At 42.3% G+C, this 17,529-nt stretch overlaps 3 protein-coding genes across 6 annotated transcripts; 1 reads left to right on the plus strand and 2 right to left on the minus strand.

Moving 5' to 3' along the window:
• The first annotated feature begins 4,257 nt into the window (after positions 1 to 4,257).
• LOC120286341 lies at positions 4,258 to 8,469 on the plus strand. 4 transcript variants are annotated; one of them, XM_039305707.1, is made up of 3 exons: positions 4,258 to 4,412; positions 5,479 to 5,567; positions 5,655 to 8,469. In XM_039305707.1, the coding sequence occupies exon 3, from the start codon at positions 5,770 to 5,772 to the stop codon at positions 7,843 to 7,845; it is 2,076 nt and encodes a 691-aa protein (XP_039161641.1). In that variant the 5' UTR covers positions 4,258 to 4,412; positions 5,479 to 5,567; positions 5,655 to 5,769; the 3' UTR covers positions 7,846 to 8,469. The 4 variants fall into 4 exon arrangements, with proteins under 4 accessions (XP_039161641.1, XP_039161639.1, XP_039161642.1 ...); XM_039305705.1 differs by having other exon boundaries at positions 5,664 to 8,469; XM_039305708.1 differs by lacking the exon at positions 4,258 to 4,412 and adding an exon at positions 4,435 to 4,631.
• Positions 8,470 to 8,778: 309 nt separating this feature from the next.
• On the minus strand, positions 8,779 to 12,088 carry LOC104424653 (glucan endo-1,3-beta-glucosidase 4). Its single transcript, XM_010037130.3, has 3 exons — positions 10,143 to 12,088; positions 9,639 to 9,890; positions 8,779 to 9,024 (listed from the first exon to the last, which is right to left on the minus strand). The coding sequence occupies exons 1-3, from the start codon at positions 10,207 to 10,209 to the stop codon at positions 8,990 to 8,992; spliced, it is 354 nt and encodes a 117-aa protein (XP_010035432.2). The 5' UTR covers positions 10,210 to 12,088; the 3' UTR covers positions 8,779 to 8,989.
• Positions 12,089 to 12,251: 163 nt separating this feature from the next.
• On the minus strand, positions 12,252 to 15,198 carry LOC104424654. The gene is made up of 4 exons (XM_010037131.3): positions 15,038 to 15,198; positions 14,819 to 14,912; positions 13,850 to 14,059; positions 12,252 to 13,218 (listed from the first exon to the last, which is right to left on the minus strand). Exons 1-4 carry the CDS (start codon positions 15,116 to 15,118, stop codon positions 12,500 to 12,502), a joined length of 1,104 nt encoding a protein of 367 aa, XP_010035433.2. The 5' UTR covers positions 15,119 to 15,198; the 3' UTR covers positions 12,252 to 12,499.
• Positions 15,199 to 17,529: the final 2,331 nt, after the last annotated feature.

Genomic DNA, 17,529 nt, shown 5'->3' on the forward strand with positions numbered 1-17,529 from the left:
ACACAGGATTCCTCGGCAAGTAGGCCAACCAGGCCTAGGTCCCTTAAGGCTTGACCTAATACCTTGGTGCTGGTACCTGGGTCCCCAACGGCCTTACCTTGCTCCCACACCTAAGTCACCGGTGAACAAGGCTTGGTCCATCAAGGTCGGGCTAAGAACTCAATGCTCCCATCAAAGTCCCCAGCAGCCCATGCCCAAGACCTCGGTACTAGTACATGGGTCCTCAATTGCATGCTTGGGTAATTGACTTCCACACCCAAGTCACTAGCTCCTGAGCTCCCTCAAGATCGTGCCAAAGACCTAGGTATCTATGCCTAGGTCCCTAAAACTCATGCTTGGATACTACTCATGCTGCCAAGACACCAGCGGTTGGGTATCTCTTATATACTATGAATAGTGCATGACTTTTTAGGAAAATAAAATCAAGTTTTTTCTTTCCAAATGATATAATTTTCAATTCGTTTTTAAATTTCAGTCAAATACCAAAAAATATTCTTATTTATTTGGAAAAAAAAATTCTTGAAAAATATTTTTGGAAAATATCAATTTTTTTGTAAAACAAATGGAGCGTTGATTTCATGTGATTTTTCTTTCCAATCTCTTCTTCTTTTTCCCCGAAAGATGGATCATCGGATGAGGACGCTTCTTTACAGCTAATATAATCACCTGGAAGGGTTCCCAGATGGTGATTTGAGGATTGCGGGTCGAAGTAAGTGTCGTTTGATTAGAGAGCCTGCACACAATTGAATTGTAAGGGAACCTGGCCCATATCAAGAAAGTCCAACTTGAACTCTTGCTGACAGGCCCGCAAGACCTCCTTTTCTTATTGAAGTTCAGGTCCATCATCGGAGAAGGGCTTACACAGCTTTTTTTTGCATATAACTCTTGTCGAGTTCGGCCTGGATACAAAGTGAGTGCGCCTAATATATGTAAAACTGGCGAGAGACAGAATGCATTGAAAGCCTTCTAGCTAGAAATTTAAGAGTGAGAGAACTCATTTGCGGTGATTGATTCTTGCGAGTTCAAGTGACATCTAAAATTAGGAAACGCTTGAGAGTTGTTTGTTCAAGCAATTGTAATCTTCTCTTTGCCATTATAATGGAACCATCTCATTGCCTCGTGGAGTAGCCAAAGCACCAAACCATGCTCACGTCTTATTTCTGCAATTTGTTTCTTGCTCTAACAGCTTCATTTGTTCACACTTCCGCATTAATCGTGACAAAGTGGCAATGGAAACTAAGTTTAAATTTCACTTGAGGCTTGAATCGCTTCATGTGTTCATACTTCCGTGTTGGTTGTAACAAAGCGGCATTAGAAACTAAGTTTATTGTTGATTGGTTGTTCTAGGAATTTTGTCCATCTATGATAATCATTATGGTCTCTGTGATATTTGAATTAGAGAAATTTATAATTTTAATTTTGTGCACATTAAGATGCGCAATTTATTGGAGACACAAGATTTTGGATTGAGCATTAAAGGGACACGATAAATTTCCCCAAACTATGAAAGCTGCAAAAAAAGCTGATATTTTGAAAAAAGCTGCAGGTTTTGTTCTGCCAAATTTAGGAAACGATGTTTGTGGTTGAAGTGGCTGATGAGTTTAATGTAGCTGCAGTTTGGGCTGCAAAGCCGTCCCGAAGATACTTTTCCCGATTCAACGTTTCTTAACTTTCCAGATTAATGAGGAACGTCAATCCAAAATCACCTTTATAAGTTCAATAGTAATTAATGACATGCAGAATGTAGATGAGAACGTATCGACCGATGGTGGAGGAAGCGTGAACTGGTGAACCTGCTACTTTACTCGAGTCTGCGAGCATTTGGGAGCGCCGCATATGGCCATGTTTAGGACGGTAAGCTAGAACCGAGGACAAAAAAGTGCATATGCCTATGCACTAGGGATGAAAGGTTACAGGCCGTGGCGTTGGGATCCTCAATCGCCCGGATTTCATCATCAGCAAAGATGTTGCAAGGAGACCTGGTAGCCAGTAGTATTCTTCTGAAGCGATGTCAGGTGTACAGCTTCAGCAATGGATTGGTGCAACGAGAGAGGAGATTGGAGTCGCTTGAGTGGAATCAAACACGGTAATCAGTGGTATCTGGCAGAAGATAGGGTGCAGGTGGGCATTCAGAAAGGCGCATGATAGTTTTGATTCACGAGCGACCAGATACAAGACCCGCTTGGCGAAGGGTTCGTTGCACGAGATTTTCTCACTTGCGGTGAAGCATAGTTCAATCAGGGTGGCGTTGGGACTAGTTGCGGCGGACGACTTGGAGTTGGAGTAGCTCCATGTTAAGACGGCGTTTCTAGACAAGGAATTAGAGGAGCAGATATTCATGCAATAGCCAGCAGGCTTTGTCGTTTCGGTTCATTAAGGCAATGCATGCTTGCTCAAATGATCTGTTTATGGCTTTAAGCAATCTTATAGTTGTACAAACGATTTGATTCCATTCAACGTTATATAAGAGTGCTCATGATCATTGCGTGTACTCTAGGAGGCTATACAATTACATTTATTTAATGTTATATGCTAATGATATATTGATAGCAACTATGAACATGTTTCACATTGATGAGTTGAGACACCAATTGAGGAGTAATTTCGAGACGAAAGATTTAGGTGCACCAAGAAAGATAGTCGGTATGAAGATCTAAAGAGATAGGTTTGTAGTGACGCTTTTGGCTATAACAAGGTGATTACATATGTAAAGTTCTGAGGCGACTTACTATGCAAAATATCGAATTTGTGATTTTCTTGCTAGTTGCATACTTCACAGTTTCACCTAACTTTAGACCAAAATCAGAGGATTGAGATGGAATATAAGTCCCACTCAAGCCAAAGGGGTCTCAAAAGCATTTCTCGGCAGGCTATGTAAGACTATTTAGATAAATTGATACTTTCCTGACTAAAGGACTGTCTTCAAATCTTGCTCAAATATTGAGAATTATGTTAGCAAAGTGACTAAATTGATACTTTCCTATGAATGTAATGTAGAAGATGGATGGCTGAAAATTGAAATGCCTCAAAAATGGACTCGAGAAACACAAAAAAACAATTGCGGCGCATTTGCAAAACAAAAATTACCTATACCTTCAGAGATAATATAATAAAAATTAGAAATGCTTACAAGAACGGAATCAGAAACTTCGTGGTTTTCTTTTACAAGTCACTAATTTAATGACAAAGCTTTACACACAATTACTTGCACATTTCCAAAAATTACAATCATCCTTTGGAAGTTACCGTTCCTATCACCAAACGTAACCAAAAAAAAAAATCCAGCAAGCACTTACTGACAAAAAATAAAATAGCAGATAATAAAATCCAGAGAGCACTTAATGACAAAAAATAAAATAAAATCCGCACAACCTCTCTCTCCATCCCAGCTGTCCATTACCAATACACTTGAGATTGTAAATGACTTTGTCAAAGACTCAGCCCACTTTTTGCCCCTTTTATTCCTCCATTATCTTATACATCCTTCCAAATTATAATTTATTTATTTTCTTTCGCCCTCATATACGAACACCAACACGAAAAATACGCTGGCAATGATGTACGTGTATAAACGAAAGAGACATTCAAATAATTAAGAAAAATCACCATATCAAAAAATACTTCGATAAAACTAGATAATAGCTAGATAATAGAAATGTAAGATGAAAAATACACAAAAAAAATTTATGAGAAAACTACTTTGCAGCTTTTCTTGGAAGGTTGTTGTAAGATAGATTAGATTCGAAACGGGGGAATATAAGGTAGATTATCCATTCATGCATTTACTAATGGCTATGATATTTATAAAAATAAGTAACTAAGGTTATTTAAAAAAGAGAGGAAATTAATTAAAATGCCATAAAAGTATCAGATTCTCCTTGCTTTAAATAATAGTATTGCCAGTATAGATATATATGGTATAAAAAAATATATATATCACATCAAATCACATATTATTAAATGACACCATAATTAATAATGACAAATAATAAAAAAATAAAATACAAAAAGTACACATCTACCTCATCATCATCACCTTCCCCTCTCTCTCTCTCTCTATCTCTACCAAACCCAGCCCTAACCAACAGCAAACGCACCCCCCGCACATTTTAGCAAACACCCCCTTCACTTTCCGATTTAATTACAATTAAAATTAAAATTAAAATCAAAATATTATATATAAATAAACTTTATATTAACGCCCGCCCCTCCCCGTTTACTTTCACTCAATCTCATAATAAATTTTTTTATTTTTCCTCCGTTTTATTAACTCCCTTTTTTGGGGCCCTTTTCCTCTAAAGACCACATCCCCCATCGGCGATCCACCGGCATCTCCCGGTCCGCGCCGCCGATCGCCGGAGCTGCTCCGCCGCGCCGCCCCCGAACCTCGCCGCCCTCAGCCACCGTGCACGGTGAGTCCTCCATTCGCGGCCCCCGTCTCTGTGCTGCGGCCGCCTTGAAAAGCGGTTCCTTCAGTGTGTTTTGTGTGCGCGTGGGCGTGCGTGCGTGCTTTTGGTGGTGCGTAACCCCACCGAGATTCGCGAGCTCAACTCGACCTCGATTCGCTCGAGCTCCGGATCGCAGCGCCGCGATCCGAGGCCCCCCGAGCTCGAGTCTCAGCTGGAGTCACTGTGAGTGTTGATTATCTGCTTAATCTCTCCCATAATCTTCTCGGTTAATCGCTCGCCGATTCGCGGTTGGGCCGGATACGGCGGAATTCGCCGTTGTCCAGCTTCCATCCGGTGATTCTGTGCCAGGATCTTGGTGATTTGGCGCCCTAGTTGATTTTGAACTGCGAAATGATGCTTTTTGCTGTTGATTACAGTCGTTCGGGTCGATTTTCGCGTCAAATGCTCGGTTCCGCTAGGGTTTTGTGTTACTTCGCCTTTGCTCGGTGCTAGTGGAGTATTGGTGTAATTGAGGTCAAGTATAAGTCGTGGACACTCGGGCTTTTGGTGTTTTGACTTTCGAGGTAGGGTAGAGAAGTACTAGGCGAGTCTTTCTAGGGTTTTGAGCTGGTGCTGCTCACTGCTCTGTAGTCTGTACGGTTTAAATGTTTTCCGGTTCTGTCTCTGTGACTTCAGGTTTTACGTCAAAGCCCGCTGACTCGTCCTTGGTCTTTTGCGATGTTGAGATTATCTGGATGCGATGCATGATTAGTCAGTTTGATTGCATGGGGAAATGATAAAGCAACTCAATTAGAGTTTTGTAGCTGTATTTATTGCGCAGTATGCTGTGCCGGAATGTGAAAGCAACTCAATTAGAGTAATTACTGTGCAGTATGCTGTGCCGGAATGAGAAAGCAACTCTATTAGAGTTTCGTAGCCATATTAATTGCGCAGTATGCTGAGCCATAACAGTTGGCTCGAGTTGGCGTTATAGTCCCTTGATTGCTTGCTATCGTGTTTTGGTAATAGTCGGATTTTTGAGATATCAGTTTTCTTTTATCTGACTTTTATTTTTCTTTTGGAATTTTAGTTATCAGGTGGACCGGAGAATATAAACTCGAGATTCAAAGCAAGTTGTGGTAGTACAGCCAGCGGATAATTTCGTTATTTAGCATCAAGGTAAGCAGTACATTCAACTGAATTAAGTCAGATTCGATTGTCATAACGCTCGTTTTAATACGAATTAGACTTTAATGTTAACCAAAGTGTTTGCAGACTTGATAAGGCGGCTCTACATGGAAGTCAAGCTTGTTTCTGTATCAAGATGCTGAAGTGACCGTGGCTTCCATTCAAGCACTACTGTTCTAAAGCAATTCACTACATGGAAGTAAACAAAGAAGAGGCCCTTAAGGCAAAAGAAATTGCTGAGAAGCGATTTGCTGAAAAAGACTTTGCTGCTGCAAAAAGTTATGCCTTGAAGGCTAAAAAGCTGTGGCCTGAACTGGATGGTATATCTCAGATGGTGGCCACTTTCGACATTTATGTGGCTTCTGCAGTACACTTTAATGGTGAGGTAGATTATTATTCGATTCTTGGGTTAAAGCCTACTGCAGATAAATATGCAGTGAAGAGACAGTACAGGAAGTTGGCTGTTCTCCTTCACCCTGATAAAAACAAATGTGTTGGAGCTGATGGTGCTTTTAAACTTGTTTCTGAGGCATGGACTCTTTTGTCGGACAATGCTAAGAGAGGCTCTTATGATCTAAAGAGAAATCAACACTCGGCATCGTTGGTTTCACAGCCAAGTTTATCTTCAGTACACGGGGCTGGTTATACAACGCATGGTAACTGCTTCAGTCCACCCACAGCTCAACCTACAGTTGATACTTTCTGGACTGTCTGCACGTCTTGTAAAGTTCAGTATGAATATCTTCGTAAGTACGTCAACAAGAGACTTTCATGTAAAAATTGCCGGGGTATTTTTGTTGCTGTGGAGACCGGTACCGCTCCAGTTACTGGGTCTTTTCCCTATAGTCCTTATACTTATCTCCCCGGTAATGGATATGGAAGCCACAGATCTGATGGCATGTCCTACGTCCCAACAAATGCCACTTATTTTGTGGGAAATGGAGTGTCAAGCTATCACACCGGACAGGGCTATGATTACACCTCGAACGTGTCCTTCCAGTGGAGCTCGCCCTCTGGGAGTTCCACTGTAGTTGTTGGCCCTAATGGGTCTACAGCCAAAACAAGTGATGCAGTTAAACCAGCCAATGGTAAGGTTCATAAAGCTAGACACAGAAGCAGTGAAAAGCATGCTACTAGGAATACTCTGGCAGACAGTGGTCCACATATGTCTGGTGGTGTTAATGGATCATCTGGGTTGAACACGGTTAGACCTGACAAACCTGACAAGAGAAGGAAGGTTGTGGTTGGATCCGAGTTTAGGAATGGCTCTGAACTAACAGGGGTAAAGTCGTCTCCAGAAACCAAAAAAGAGTTTGATCCTAAGTTGTCGAACTCAAATGAACTTCCAGCTAGACGTTGCTCTGCTATGCCAGCATTTGATGCTAGGAAATTGCTGATGGACAAGGCTAGGACAGAAATCCAGAAGAAATTAGAAGAGATGAAGCAGAAAGTCGCAGCAGCTGCAGCAGCAAAAGAGGCTGCGAGGTTACAGGCTGAAGCTGCTGGTCAGTCCAAGTTAGTTAGTCATTCAAAAGCTAGTAGAAGTGGACCAGTCACGATAACAGTCCCTGACCCTGATTTCCATGATTTTGACAAGGACCGATCTGAGGAATGTTTCAAGCCCAAGCAAATATGGGCTATTTATGATGAAGAAGATGGCATGCCTCGACTTTATTGTCTGATCCGTCAGATCATCTCGGTAAAGCCATTCAAGATCCTGATCAGTTACTTGAGTTCTAAAACTGATTCTGAATTTGGGTCAGTTAACTGGATAGATCGTGGATTTACCAAATCATGTGGTCATTTTAGGGCATGGACCTCTGATGTTGTTGATCATGTGAACATCTTCTCTCATCTACTGAGTAAGGAAAAAGCTGGCCGTGGAGGTTGTGTTCGCATATACCCAAGAAGTGGAGATGTATGGGCTGTTTATCGTAATTGGTCTCCCCATTGGGACCGATCCACACCAGCTGAGGTGAGGCATCAATATGAGATGGTAGAGGTGGTCGATGATTATTCTGAAGAGCTTGGTGTCTGTGTTACCCCCCTTGTAAAATTGGAAGGGTACAAGACGGTATACCAGAGGAATACAAGCAAGGATGCACTTAGGTGGATCCCAAGGAGAGAGATGTTACGCTTTTCGCACCGGGTCCCATCTTGGTCTCTGAAGAGAGAAACAAGCAGTAACTTGCCTGATGGCTGCTGGGATCTGGACCCTGCTGCAACTCCTGATGAACTCCTCCACGCTGGAATTGAAGTCCCTGCCTAATGCATCTACAGAGAGAGGCAAAGAAGGATCAGGTGGAACCTATACTGTTAGCATTCTTTAGACAAGGTTACCTTAAGGTGTACAAATATTCAGACACATGGCCAAAAAGGCCATTGTAACATTAACCCCAAGATGGTTTTCGAGGGTTCTTTGTTGTGCCTTTCTTGACTGTTGACTGTTTGTTCGTGGAAAAATCCACTTTGTGGTCGGTCTGATAACATAGGATACATGCAAGCAAGTGGGTTTTGCCAAAGCCTGGAGGGAGTGAACAGCATTCAAATTCCGTCATGGTTGAGAAGCTCCATTCCAGTTATCTGCCGCATTCACCTCAAGGTCCGTAGGAGTATCTACAGCCCTTATTGTTCCGGGAATACTGAAGAATCCCGTCATAGATCTTTATATTTCGAGTTTCACTGACAAGTTTGATTGGGCATATTATGTCATTTTCAATGTCAAGAATTTAGATACCGTTCAGAACTTGGATTACGGATTATTTAAGGTTTATCTGTGTACCAATAGTTGTTGGAGGATGCAGGATCATTTGAATTGAAATTTTAGGGGCAGCAACTCCGCTTCGATTGTTACTATGCTATGATATGTCGAATCTTAGAAGTCTGTCATTCAGTCTGCCGTTAGCTCTTGAGCCATTCATTAGTGATTTAGTGTGCTTTCTTCTTTTTTGAATTAACCCCGATGTCGTCATCTGGCTACAGTTTTCCATGTTCAAATTGAAACTAGAGTAGTCTCTTAATTTTTCTTTTTCCTGGAAAGGTAACTTCAGATTCGTAGTTAGAGTTATGACTATTATTTCCCATGAGGCATAGTTCCCCGTCTTTCTTTCGAGTCTTTCAATTCTGCGATTTTTGTGTTCTCTGTAATTGTTCTATGTATAGAGCGTAACTAGTTGAAACCAAAAAAGGAATTTCACATCTCTTGGCAATGGAAAGAACCGCTTGCAAGCATGATTTAGGTACCACTTCCAGCAAGAACATTCCTATGACCGATTTCTGAGGAGAAATCGTCCATACATTGGGAAAAGAAAATGAAGTAGAACGATAACGAAGCTCTCTGGTTTGAATTTCCTCCAAGTAAACCTGGAGACCGGATCATGCTGCCTTGGCCCATTGATCTGCATGCATCCGAATCATGGAAGGTAGTCGTAGTGGCAAGAACCATGACCTGCGAATCGAACAGCTTGTAAAGTCAGCAGAACGGTGACAGATTTTCTCGGGATCCGCCCGATGATTACGCTTCGTCCCTCTTAATCGAGAGCACTGATGAGATTTATGCAATTATTGATTTATGGTCATTTGTCTTCTCTCAATCTTTGGAAAGCAAAGTGAAAAGGAAAAAGAAAAAGTTAAGCGTTGGGCCATGATATAAGAGTCAGCTCGACAATGCATGGGATTCCGGACGTGGCCATTTAAAACTCCCAAGGCACGCTCTTCCTGGGCACATGGACTTTTGCTTCTTTTCTCTAGATCCCATGTGAAAGATCGCATACCAGTAAAGCTTCTCGGATCGCCCCTCAGTAAGAAATTAATTATAAAATGTAAAGCGTGATTTGTACACTCTTTGAATTGAACAAACAAAAGAATATCTCATCTTCTGTAACTTCAGCTACCAAAATCTTCACGCAAGTGGTATTATGCTAAGATTGTTACTTTCGCTGTCATGACATATGACCCTTCACATAGCGTAGACTACTTTCAATAGTAAACACTCATGTTTTCTAGTTAGATCTGTATGGAAGAACCGATTCGGAAGCAAAGAGAGGAGATCAAGATGCTTACTGGGATCAAGCTCGGTGGTCATGGCGGCACTGCGGAAGTAGCAAGATCCCCCCGAGCTCTTGAACTTCTGGTAGTAGCTGTTGAAGGCATAGGAAGCATGCGCCCTCACAGTGTTGGGGAGATAGCAAGGCTGGTTCACCTGGATCGCAGTGCAATCAACCCCTCCTTGTGCACATGCCCAGTCCATAGCTGCTTGCAGTTCGTCATCCGGGGTCTGCTCGTCGGCCACGCACCATTGCTCGAACTCCCCAGCTGAGTGAAACGGCACAAAGAACAGAGAAATTGAGATCAGGAGAGGCTCTCTTGCTATGCCTTGCTTTATCAGATGAGCAAATGGAGGCATCAGAGATGTGAATCAGATAGCGGAAGCTCAGTGAGATGCTTGTCTATTTGTCTGGTTTAACTTTACCGGTGTTTGGAAGAGCAAAACGACCATGAAGGGTATACAGTTTCAAGATCCTTGATTGCCATGAATTTCTTGTGACGCAATATTGAGAAACTCACCTGATTTGTGTGGAACAGTTGCCAAGAAGAGGGCAGCTACCAGAATCCATTGCAGTGAAATCGACATGCCTCTTTCTGGTGTGTGTGTGTTTGAGAGAGAGAGAGAGAGAGAGAGAGAGAGAGGGGTTCAGTGGGGACAAATATGTGAGCTATCTCCAGAGAGGTCTTATGGCCACATTCTATTTAAGCTTAGAGGTATCCAGAGCAAGAGTGTCATATTATTATAAGAAGGGCAAGACGCGAGACCAGAGAAAATAAAAAATTTATCAAACTCCATATAGTATGGACTCCAGCTAGGAGATTTTTATATTCCAATCCAAGATTGCGAATTCATTCGGAGAACAATTAGATGCATGTGACAAAGTTATCACCATATGTCCCTGTACACAGTTCATGAGGAGGTGCTCCCTTTTCAACTTTCTTTAGCACTTGAACTTCTCCAGTTCACATTGATGCGGTTTTGGCCTATTCCTTCTTATTTCTTATACTATTTTTCCTTTCTAGAAAAATGAATAAGCTCACAGCCTGCTAGGACCAAAATGAACACAAACTTTGTTGCATCGCCAATGTCAAATGCCAATCCCCCTGTAAAGGTGGAGCTTGTGTAGCAGTCACAGGAGAGAAAATCTTGTCGATAAGCTGCCCTTGTATGAACACAACGATCTATATAATGTACATACAGCCTTCCCGAGGTCGTATTATTTACCCATGTCCATCTCATTCTGAGGTAGATGAAATCCGTGGACGAGTTTGCCTCTTCTTTTTACGACTCAGGCGGACATTCCTTTTCAATGATATCAAAACGGAGATCTTTGCAAAGAAGTAGATGGCAAATGGGATTCTTATCATCTACCTTAATCTCCTACAAACAATGTCCCAGTAACGACTAAATTGCTGTCCGATGTCAGGATCCTATGTTCAACAAAAACATGCGGCTTAAACGTTGTTACAATCCTTTTTGTTGTATGAATGGCCAGTCCTAAATTTTGGGTTCTTCTCCTTTTTTAACCAAACAGGCTTATGCACTTTCCTCGTGTTCGAACTGCCCACCAACTAGCCCCAGGAGATATGCACCTTCATCAGCTCATGAACCTTGGAATATATAAGCAAGCTTCATTCTGAAAGACATGCTCAAAATCTGCAGTTCAGAAGAACTCACATAGAATAGAGATGGCCTCGTGGCTCTTCATCCTTCTTCAAATTTGTGCTTTCGCCGAATCTTGGCCCACAGGTGAAATTAACTGGATAGACCTGCACAAAGCCATGGCCTACATGAGAATGAAGTCCTACCATGGCTTTGTCATCCTTCTCCAAATTCTAAACGCTTAACCCGATGCGCTCCATGGCTCTGATATCGCCTTCATAATGCCAAATTACCAGCAACAATCTCCAAGATTTCATCCTCAGCCATTATCCCCATGCCACTCCTGATGACCCACCTGATTCAATTCCCCAAGAGGACACTCATGCCCGCATGCCTTGCCAACCGGATGCTCAAAATCACTAACGACGGAAGGTCACGCATGTTAGTGAACAACGCCAGGATTGTGAACCCAGACGTCTGTCTGATTCCCTGACTCGGTGCCACGGTATTAGCGACACGCTCATGTCGGACGCTTTCGGTGAGTTGAAAAGGTTCGATAGACGGAACCAAGCCAAATTTGCTGCTGACCGTTTGGCCGAAAAGAACGACTCCCCTCCATTGATCCTGGCAATTAGCTTCTAGTAATTTCTGTTCTGTCGAATAGGATAGAGGTGCGTTTTATCCATGGCAAGCTTAAAATCGTCCCAGTGATGGCGATAAAGTAACATTGACAATAATGCTCACAAGAACTTTCAAACCCGGAACCTTGGACAAACCCACTACTCTGCAAACTTGTGTACTCTTGTGAAGCTTTAGTCTTTTATCAAGCATATTCAACGATTGGAAACGGCAAAGATTCTTTCTTTTTCATTACTTTACGGTGGTGCTACAGACGTGAATGTTGAGAACATATTCCCGGTGGCCTTGCTGTCTCAAAATCTAGTTCTTGCGCAAGCAATCCGGACAGAATAAATCTATCATTTGAGACATTGCTCAAGAAAAAGCAAAGGATCATGGTAGGAAACTGCGGAAATCATCAGGATTCCAATTTTCAGTAAAAGCATGTCCGGTATACCATTTTACAAAGTTCTTGACCCAAAGACGTAAGTAGTTCGTTTGAAATCTAACACTGACCACGCGAGGTCGTATGCATATGTGAGGTTGACTCTCCATTCATCAAAAAGTGCACAACCAAAATCAATTAGAAAATTGCACAGTGAGCATCTCATCCCTATCATCAACGACACCCCCAGGGCTGCATCTCCTACATCGCTTAATCACTCAAAGTAGAGCTCTGCAGTAGGCTTTCCAAATCATCAGAGCGATGGCAACTTAAATCGGACTCGAACTGTTTGAGTGAATTTCTGATACCATCACAAGCCCGAACAAAACCCTCTGAAGTTCCTTTAATATATTCCACCTCCACCTGTAAATCATTGAGATGAGTCAACATTTTCCCTGAAGCCACCATCATGGCCGAGACCTCTTGTGGAGGGTAAAGGCAAGCACCGAGCTCGTCGATTTGTACTCCAATTCCTTGGCATAGCTTCAATAACTTCTCCAGAGAATCCACAAAAGCACCGCTGTCATCTGAATTTTCCATCTTGAGCAAACCTGTGATGACGCGTATTAACTCCTTGATGACTGTGAGGGTATCAGATACCACCACAATTGCCGCATTAGCAACTTTCATCTCTTCAGGTGATAAGTCATTGCCTATGTCACCTTCACTTGAATTATCATCAACATGAGTCTCGCCTTCCTCTTTTATAGAGGAGACATCAGAAGTTTCATTACTGGGGTCCAGGCAAGCTGGCTTGAGCTCTTTCATCTCGCGAATGACATCTTTCATGGTAACTGCAACCTGCGACATGGCTCGCCCAATTGCAGTTATATTTGTTGCTGGAGCTTTCTTAAGAGCAGAACATGCCTCCCATACTGTACCAACTAGCACTGGAATGGAAGCCGCCTGTTCCTCACCATTGCTAGAACCTGTTGATAAATGAGTTCTCAAATATTCAGACTATTACCATAGATTGCAGGACAACATGCACAAGTGAGCTAGTTAAGCGAAATGTGCAAGTGCCAAAAGACCCACCAAAAAACAAAAAAACATTGTGCTTTTGAATTCGTACGCTTATATACTAAAGAAAAAAATATGAGGACAACTGAAAATAACATTAGGCATTTTCAGATGACCCTGCTTTCAAAAACAATTCTCAAAACAATAAACTATTTAACAGTTAGACAAGCAAGTCTACATTGATATATGTCTTTGGAAACAAAAACCGTTCCTAAAAACAGCTTCAGACAAGCTCTTAATTTCTTTCATATGAATGTACCCATGTAACCCTTTTCCTGGAATTTTCAATTATCTAGTCCATGAATCCCATCACAAGTTACTTTGCATCATTGTCACCTCTCCGGGAACTCAACAAGTTTTCCTAATGGGACGGAGCATCAAATAAATAAAGGCTCAATAGCGAATGCCATGCTAAATCAAGATGTTACCGGCCTTAGTCTCTCAATCATTTTATCAAGGACACGAACTTCAAACCTATCCATTGGGTGTAGGATGCATGAATATGAGAGAGCGAAAGAAAGAGATGCGACCAGGATTTACCATAAGAATGGACAGATGTGCTGAGCAACTTAAAGCTACAATCCACAACTTTCTTCACCGCTTCGTGGATATTGGAAGAAAGAGTCGGTCCAGCACCCACCATGCTTACATGGGACAACAGCAGAAAACCCTGAAGTGCATTAAAGTATGTCGTCATGCTTTCCTCCATTGCTTTAGCTTGAGGTTTTTGTCCCATCCACAACATTCCGACTGCACGGTCAAAACAGGCACCAATAAGTATGAAAGAACCGATATCATTTGCTCCCTAAGAACTGACTTCCATCACAAAGCCTATTGGTCAAGACCTACTCAAGATACTAGCAAAAAAAGTCTGTCCTCTTTCTTTCTTTAAAAAACAGATAGCTTGTCCTTTGAAAACCACAATGATGATATATGTCATTCCAGCACTTTTCTTGACCATTCCCTTTCCGCATTTAGCTGTACTTGTACTGAATTTATAAATCATTTCACCAGATAAAATCCAGCCCTCTCCATGCATGTTATCATCTTACCCTTCAACCATTACTCGAACCAATTCAGTCTTTGGAAAAACCCAAAGGGTGAAATAAAATTTGCCAAAGTTCCAAGACCCGCAATGAATACTAATGTAGACAGCAGCCTAAGGTAGAAAGATGGATTTGCAGACAGACTCCATACACCACCAACTAAATCTACTTGAAAAAACAAATGACGGGTTCATCCTAATATGTAGAGAGAATGACGCCCCCCCAAGTGCACAAGAAAAGGAACGGCATAGGCATAGACCAGAAAGGCCCATGCTGAAGGAAAAGTATCGCCACCACAACCATACATACGTATCAAGAAAACTACGAGGTCACCGATCATCATCAGAGCAAGCAAAGAGAAAGAGCACGTTCACGAGCTGCCAACATTGACAAGAATCACACAGAAGCAGAAATTACGAGCTCGCAGCAAGAGGACAGACAGAGACAGAGAAAGAGACAGTACCCACAGTGACTTGCTTGGAGACTTGGTCACCGAGCTTGACGACCTCTTCCCAACTCACCCGTTCGAGAGAACCAGAGGGTTTTTGGCTCAACACCTACACAGGGTTTACGCACGCAGACACCCATGCGATCCGCCATCGTTAAGGAAAAGAAGGAACCCAAAAGAAAAAATCGAATCTTTTTCTTGGAAATGGAAGAGAGGAGAGAGAGGAGAGTGGACCTGGAAGGTGTCGTGGATGTTGTCGAGGTGGGTATTCAAGACGCGAGCCAGGTGCTCGTGCTCTCCCCCTGCTCCTCCCATTCTCTCTCTCTCTCTCTCTCTCTCTATGCCTACTGGGAAAGTTAGGGCATGGAGTAGTGACGACGATGATGGTGGTGGTGGCTGCATATAGAGCCATGTAAACGTGCTCCAGGTTCGGTTCATCCCGGTTAATCGCCAATTTGATCAGTTTTTTTACTCGATTTGAGAGGAAAGCTTTTTCCATTAAATACAGAATGTGATCAATTAGTGTAGTTTTTTTAAGAGATAATTAGTCTAAATTATCATAAATATATTCATCAACTCAAACTTAACAACAATTACAATGTATGACTCTTCCATAATATTATCGTAAAATTATCCTTACACGCTTTTCTTTATATTGTAATCATTTTGCTTGAGCGTCTCCTTCTATTTTGATAGTATCGCAAATAAATTTTTAAAGTTATAATTATATTATCGCAAAAATTAATTCATTTTTCTTTATATCATGTCATATTATTCATCATCTCCTTATATCTTGTTAGTATAACGATCTGAGTTTTCAGAGTTATAGAAACACAAAGTCTGATTCAAAACTAAGTGTAGGATCCTTTCTTGTTTGGACTCAATATATATACTCGAGGTATGCTCATTTCCGAAGGAGGCAAATTACTGTAGAAGGGTTCTGTATGTTATGCCTTCTCTTGTCCTTACAAATGGGATGTCCACATTAGATCCAAATTAGATTGCCTTCCTCAGTTTCTCCAAAGGCTGCCTACAACATCAGGTTGCACCTGCAACTTTCTCTGTTTCATCCATACTATGAGGTAGTCACACACTCCAGAGCAGGAAGTCCGTGATGATCGGCTATTTGTAACATGATCGATGGTGAGTGTGCTCCTTGGGTGGAAAGAAAGAAGAGGAAAGGAAAGGAAAGGAAAAAAAGAGGAGAGCAAGTCTTGAAATGAACAAGAAAACGAGCCGATCACAAAACCGCCGAACACGTATTATTATTATTATTTGCCATTCTATATGTATTGTTATCACTTATCCCCCTCTGTTCACGCAGCATATAATAAAGAACAAGGATACAAGATGTATTGATTTCCTCTAAAGATGGAGAGAAGTATCGACGTCTGAATAATCAGGACTTCTAAACGAAGTCGCAGACGCTGCATTTGGTCATATGTCAGGAGATGGCATCGTGTTCACGGTCCGAAACTTGCCGTGGCTCCGCTGCGGGTGCGAATTGAGGCCTGGCGAGAGGAAACAATCTTCAGGGGCCGGTCTTGATGGGAGATGAGGATGACTCGTCTGATACTGGAAACAAGCCCTGGAGCGGTCGGGGCTCACGTTGTAGTTGGGCTGGACCGGTTCTGGGAACCATCTCATGTGCTCCCTCTGCTCTCTCCTCTCCTTGGCTCTCTGAAGCTCCTTGAACCTTTCTTGAAGTAAGGCCAGGGAGGACCGGACCATCTTCGTATCGCCGCTCTGCCTCGCCATTGTCGGAGGGGTTTAGAAATTCTTGTGATTTCTTGGCCTCACTCCTTGAAAGCGGAGGCTGAAATATAAGGGGAGGATCGGCAGGGTGGAAACTAAGTCCAAGAGCAAAAATTCAAGATTCCGGTGGAGGTTCATGGAGGGAATGAGGAGGCAAAATGAATTCTTGTGGGGGGCGGGGCGGCGGGGAGTAGTTGCAAGAGGAAGAGTCCAAATGAAGATGGAGCTAGCATATTTGGAGGTGCCTCTGCAAGGGAATAAGCAGATTCTGGGTGGTTGTCACAGCCATCTAATTTTGTCATCAACAACCCCCCTAACTTCGGAGAAAGAGCACTTTTTTGTTCAAATAGGGAGTTCATTAATCCTATTTATTGGACTGGTTCTCTTGTTTTCTTCTTCATTCTGGATTATGAGAGAGAATGCATGAGATTTGATGGGGTCCTTGAGAAGGAGACAACAAACATAGTTTTTAAGTGTGTCATCTTCTGATTAGAGCCATGCTTTAGGGACGTGAGGAGTGAGGCCTACCATTATATGGCCTCTTTCGCTTGTTGCCGTCAAGAGCATCACCTGAAAAGGCCAGAGAAATGAACCAGCAGGGCTTGGAATGGGGCATATGGTATAGGGCCCCTGCAGAATACACGTGAGACGTGAGATCAGAATGTGGAGAATCAAGTCGTGAAAATCAAGGGTGGGAAATAGATTTTTTTTTTTTTTTTTATCAATGTCACTAGAGATGAACCAGAAGGCCGGAAACCAAACAGATGACATAAGAAGTTACCGTTCAACCATATCTTGGATAAATTGCAGTTCAATGCAAGAACTAACGCGTTCCTTCTTTCATTTCATCCTTGTATGGATAGATTACCCGATTCTCTTGACAAGAATGGGGAAAGAGAACCCTATGTAAGAAGTCAAGAGTCATTGAAAACTCAACTAATGATAACTCGGTACGGACTCCGACACTGACT

This window comes from Eucalyptus grandis, chromosome 11 (genome assembly GCF_016545825.1).
Source record: "Eucalyptus grandis isolate ANBG69807.140 chromosome 11, ASM1654582v1, whole genome shotgun sequence".
Taxonomy (NCBI): domain Eukaryota; kingdom Viridiplantae; phylum Streptophyta; class Magnoliopsida; order Myrtales; family Myrtaceae; genus Eucalyptus; species Eucalyptus grandis.

Coding starts and splice junctions, on each gene's coding strand:
- LOC120286341 (XM_039305707.1), top strand. CDS start 5,770: ATGGAAGTAAACAAAGAAGAGGCCCTTAAGGCAAAAGAAATTGCTGAG.
- LOC104424654 (XM_010037131.3), bottom strand. CDS start 15,118: ATGGGAGGAGCAGGGGGAGAGCACGAGCACCTGGCTCGCGTCTTGAAT. Junction 14,913..15,037: donor ACATCCACGACACCTTCCAG/GTCCACTCTCCT, acceptor AACCCTGTGTAG/GTGTTGAGCCAAAAACCCTC. Junction 14,060..14,818: donor CTCCAAGCAAGTCACTGTGG/GTACTGTCTCTT, acceptor TTGACCGTGCAG/TCGGAATGTTGTGGATGGGA.
- LOC104424653 (XM_010037130.3), bottom strand. CDS start 10,209: ATGTCGATTTCACTGCAATGGATTCTGGTAGCTGCCCTCTTCTTGGCA. Junction 9,891..10,142: donor AACTGTTCCACACAAATCAG/GTGAGTTTCTCA, acceptor CGTTTCACTCAG/CTGGGGAGTTCGAGCAATGG. Junction 9,025..9,638: donor GACCACCGAGCTTGATCCCA/GTAAGCATCTTG, acceptor TTCGATTCGCAG/GTCATGGTTCTTGCCACTAC.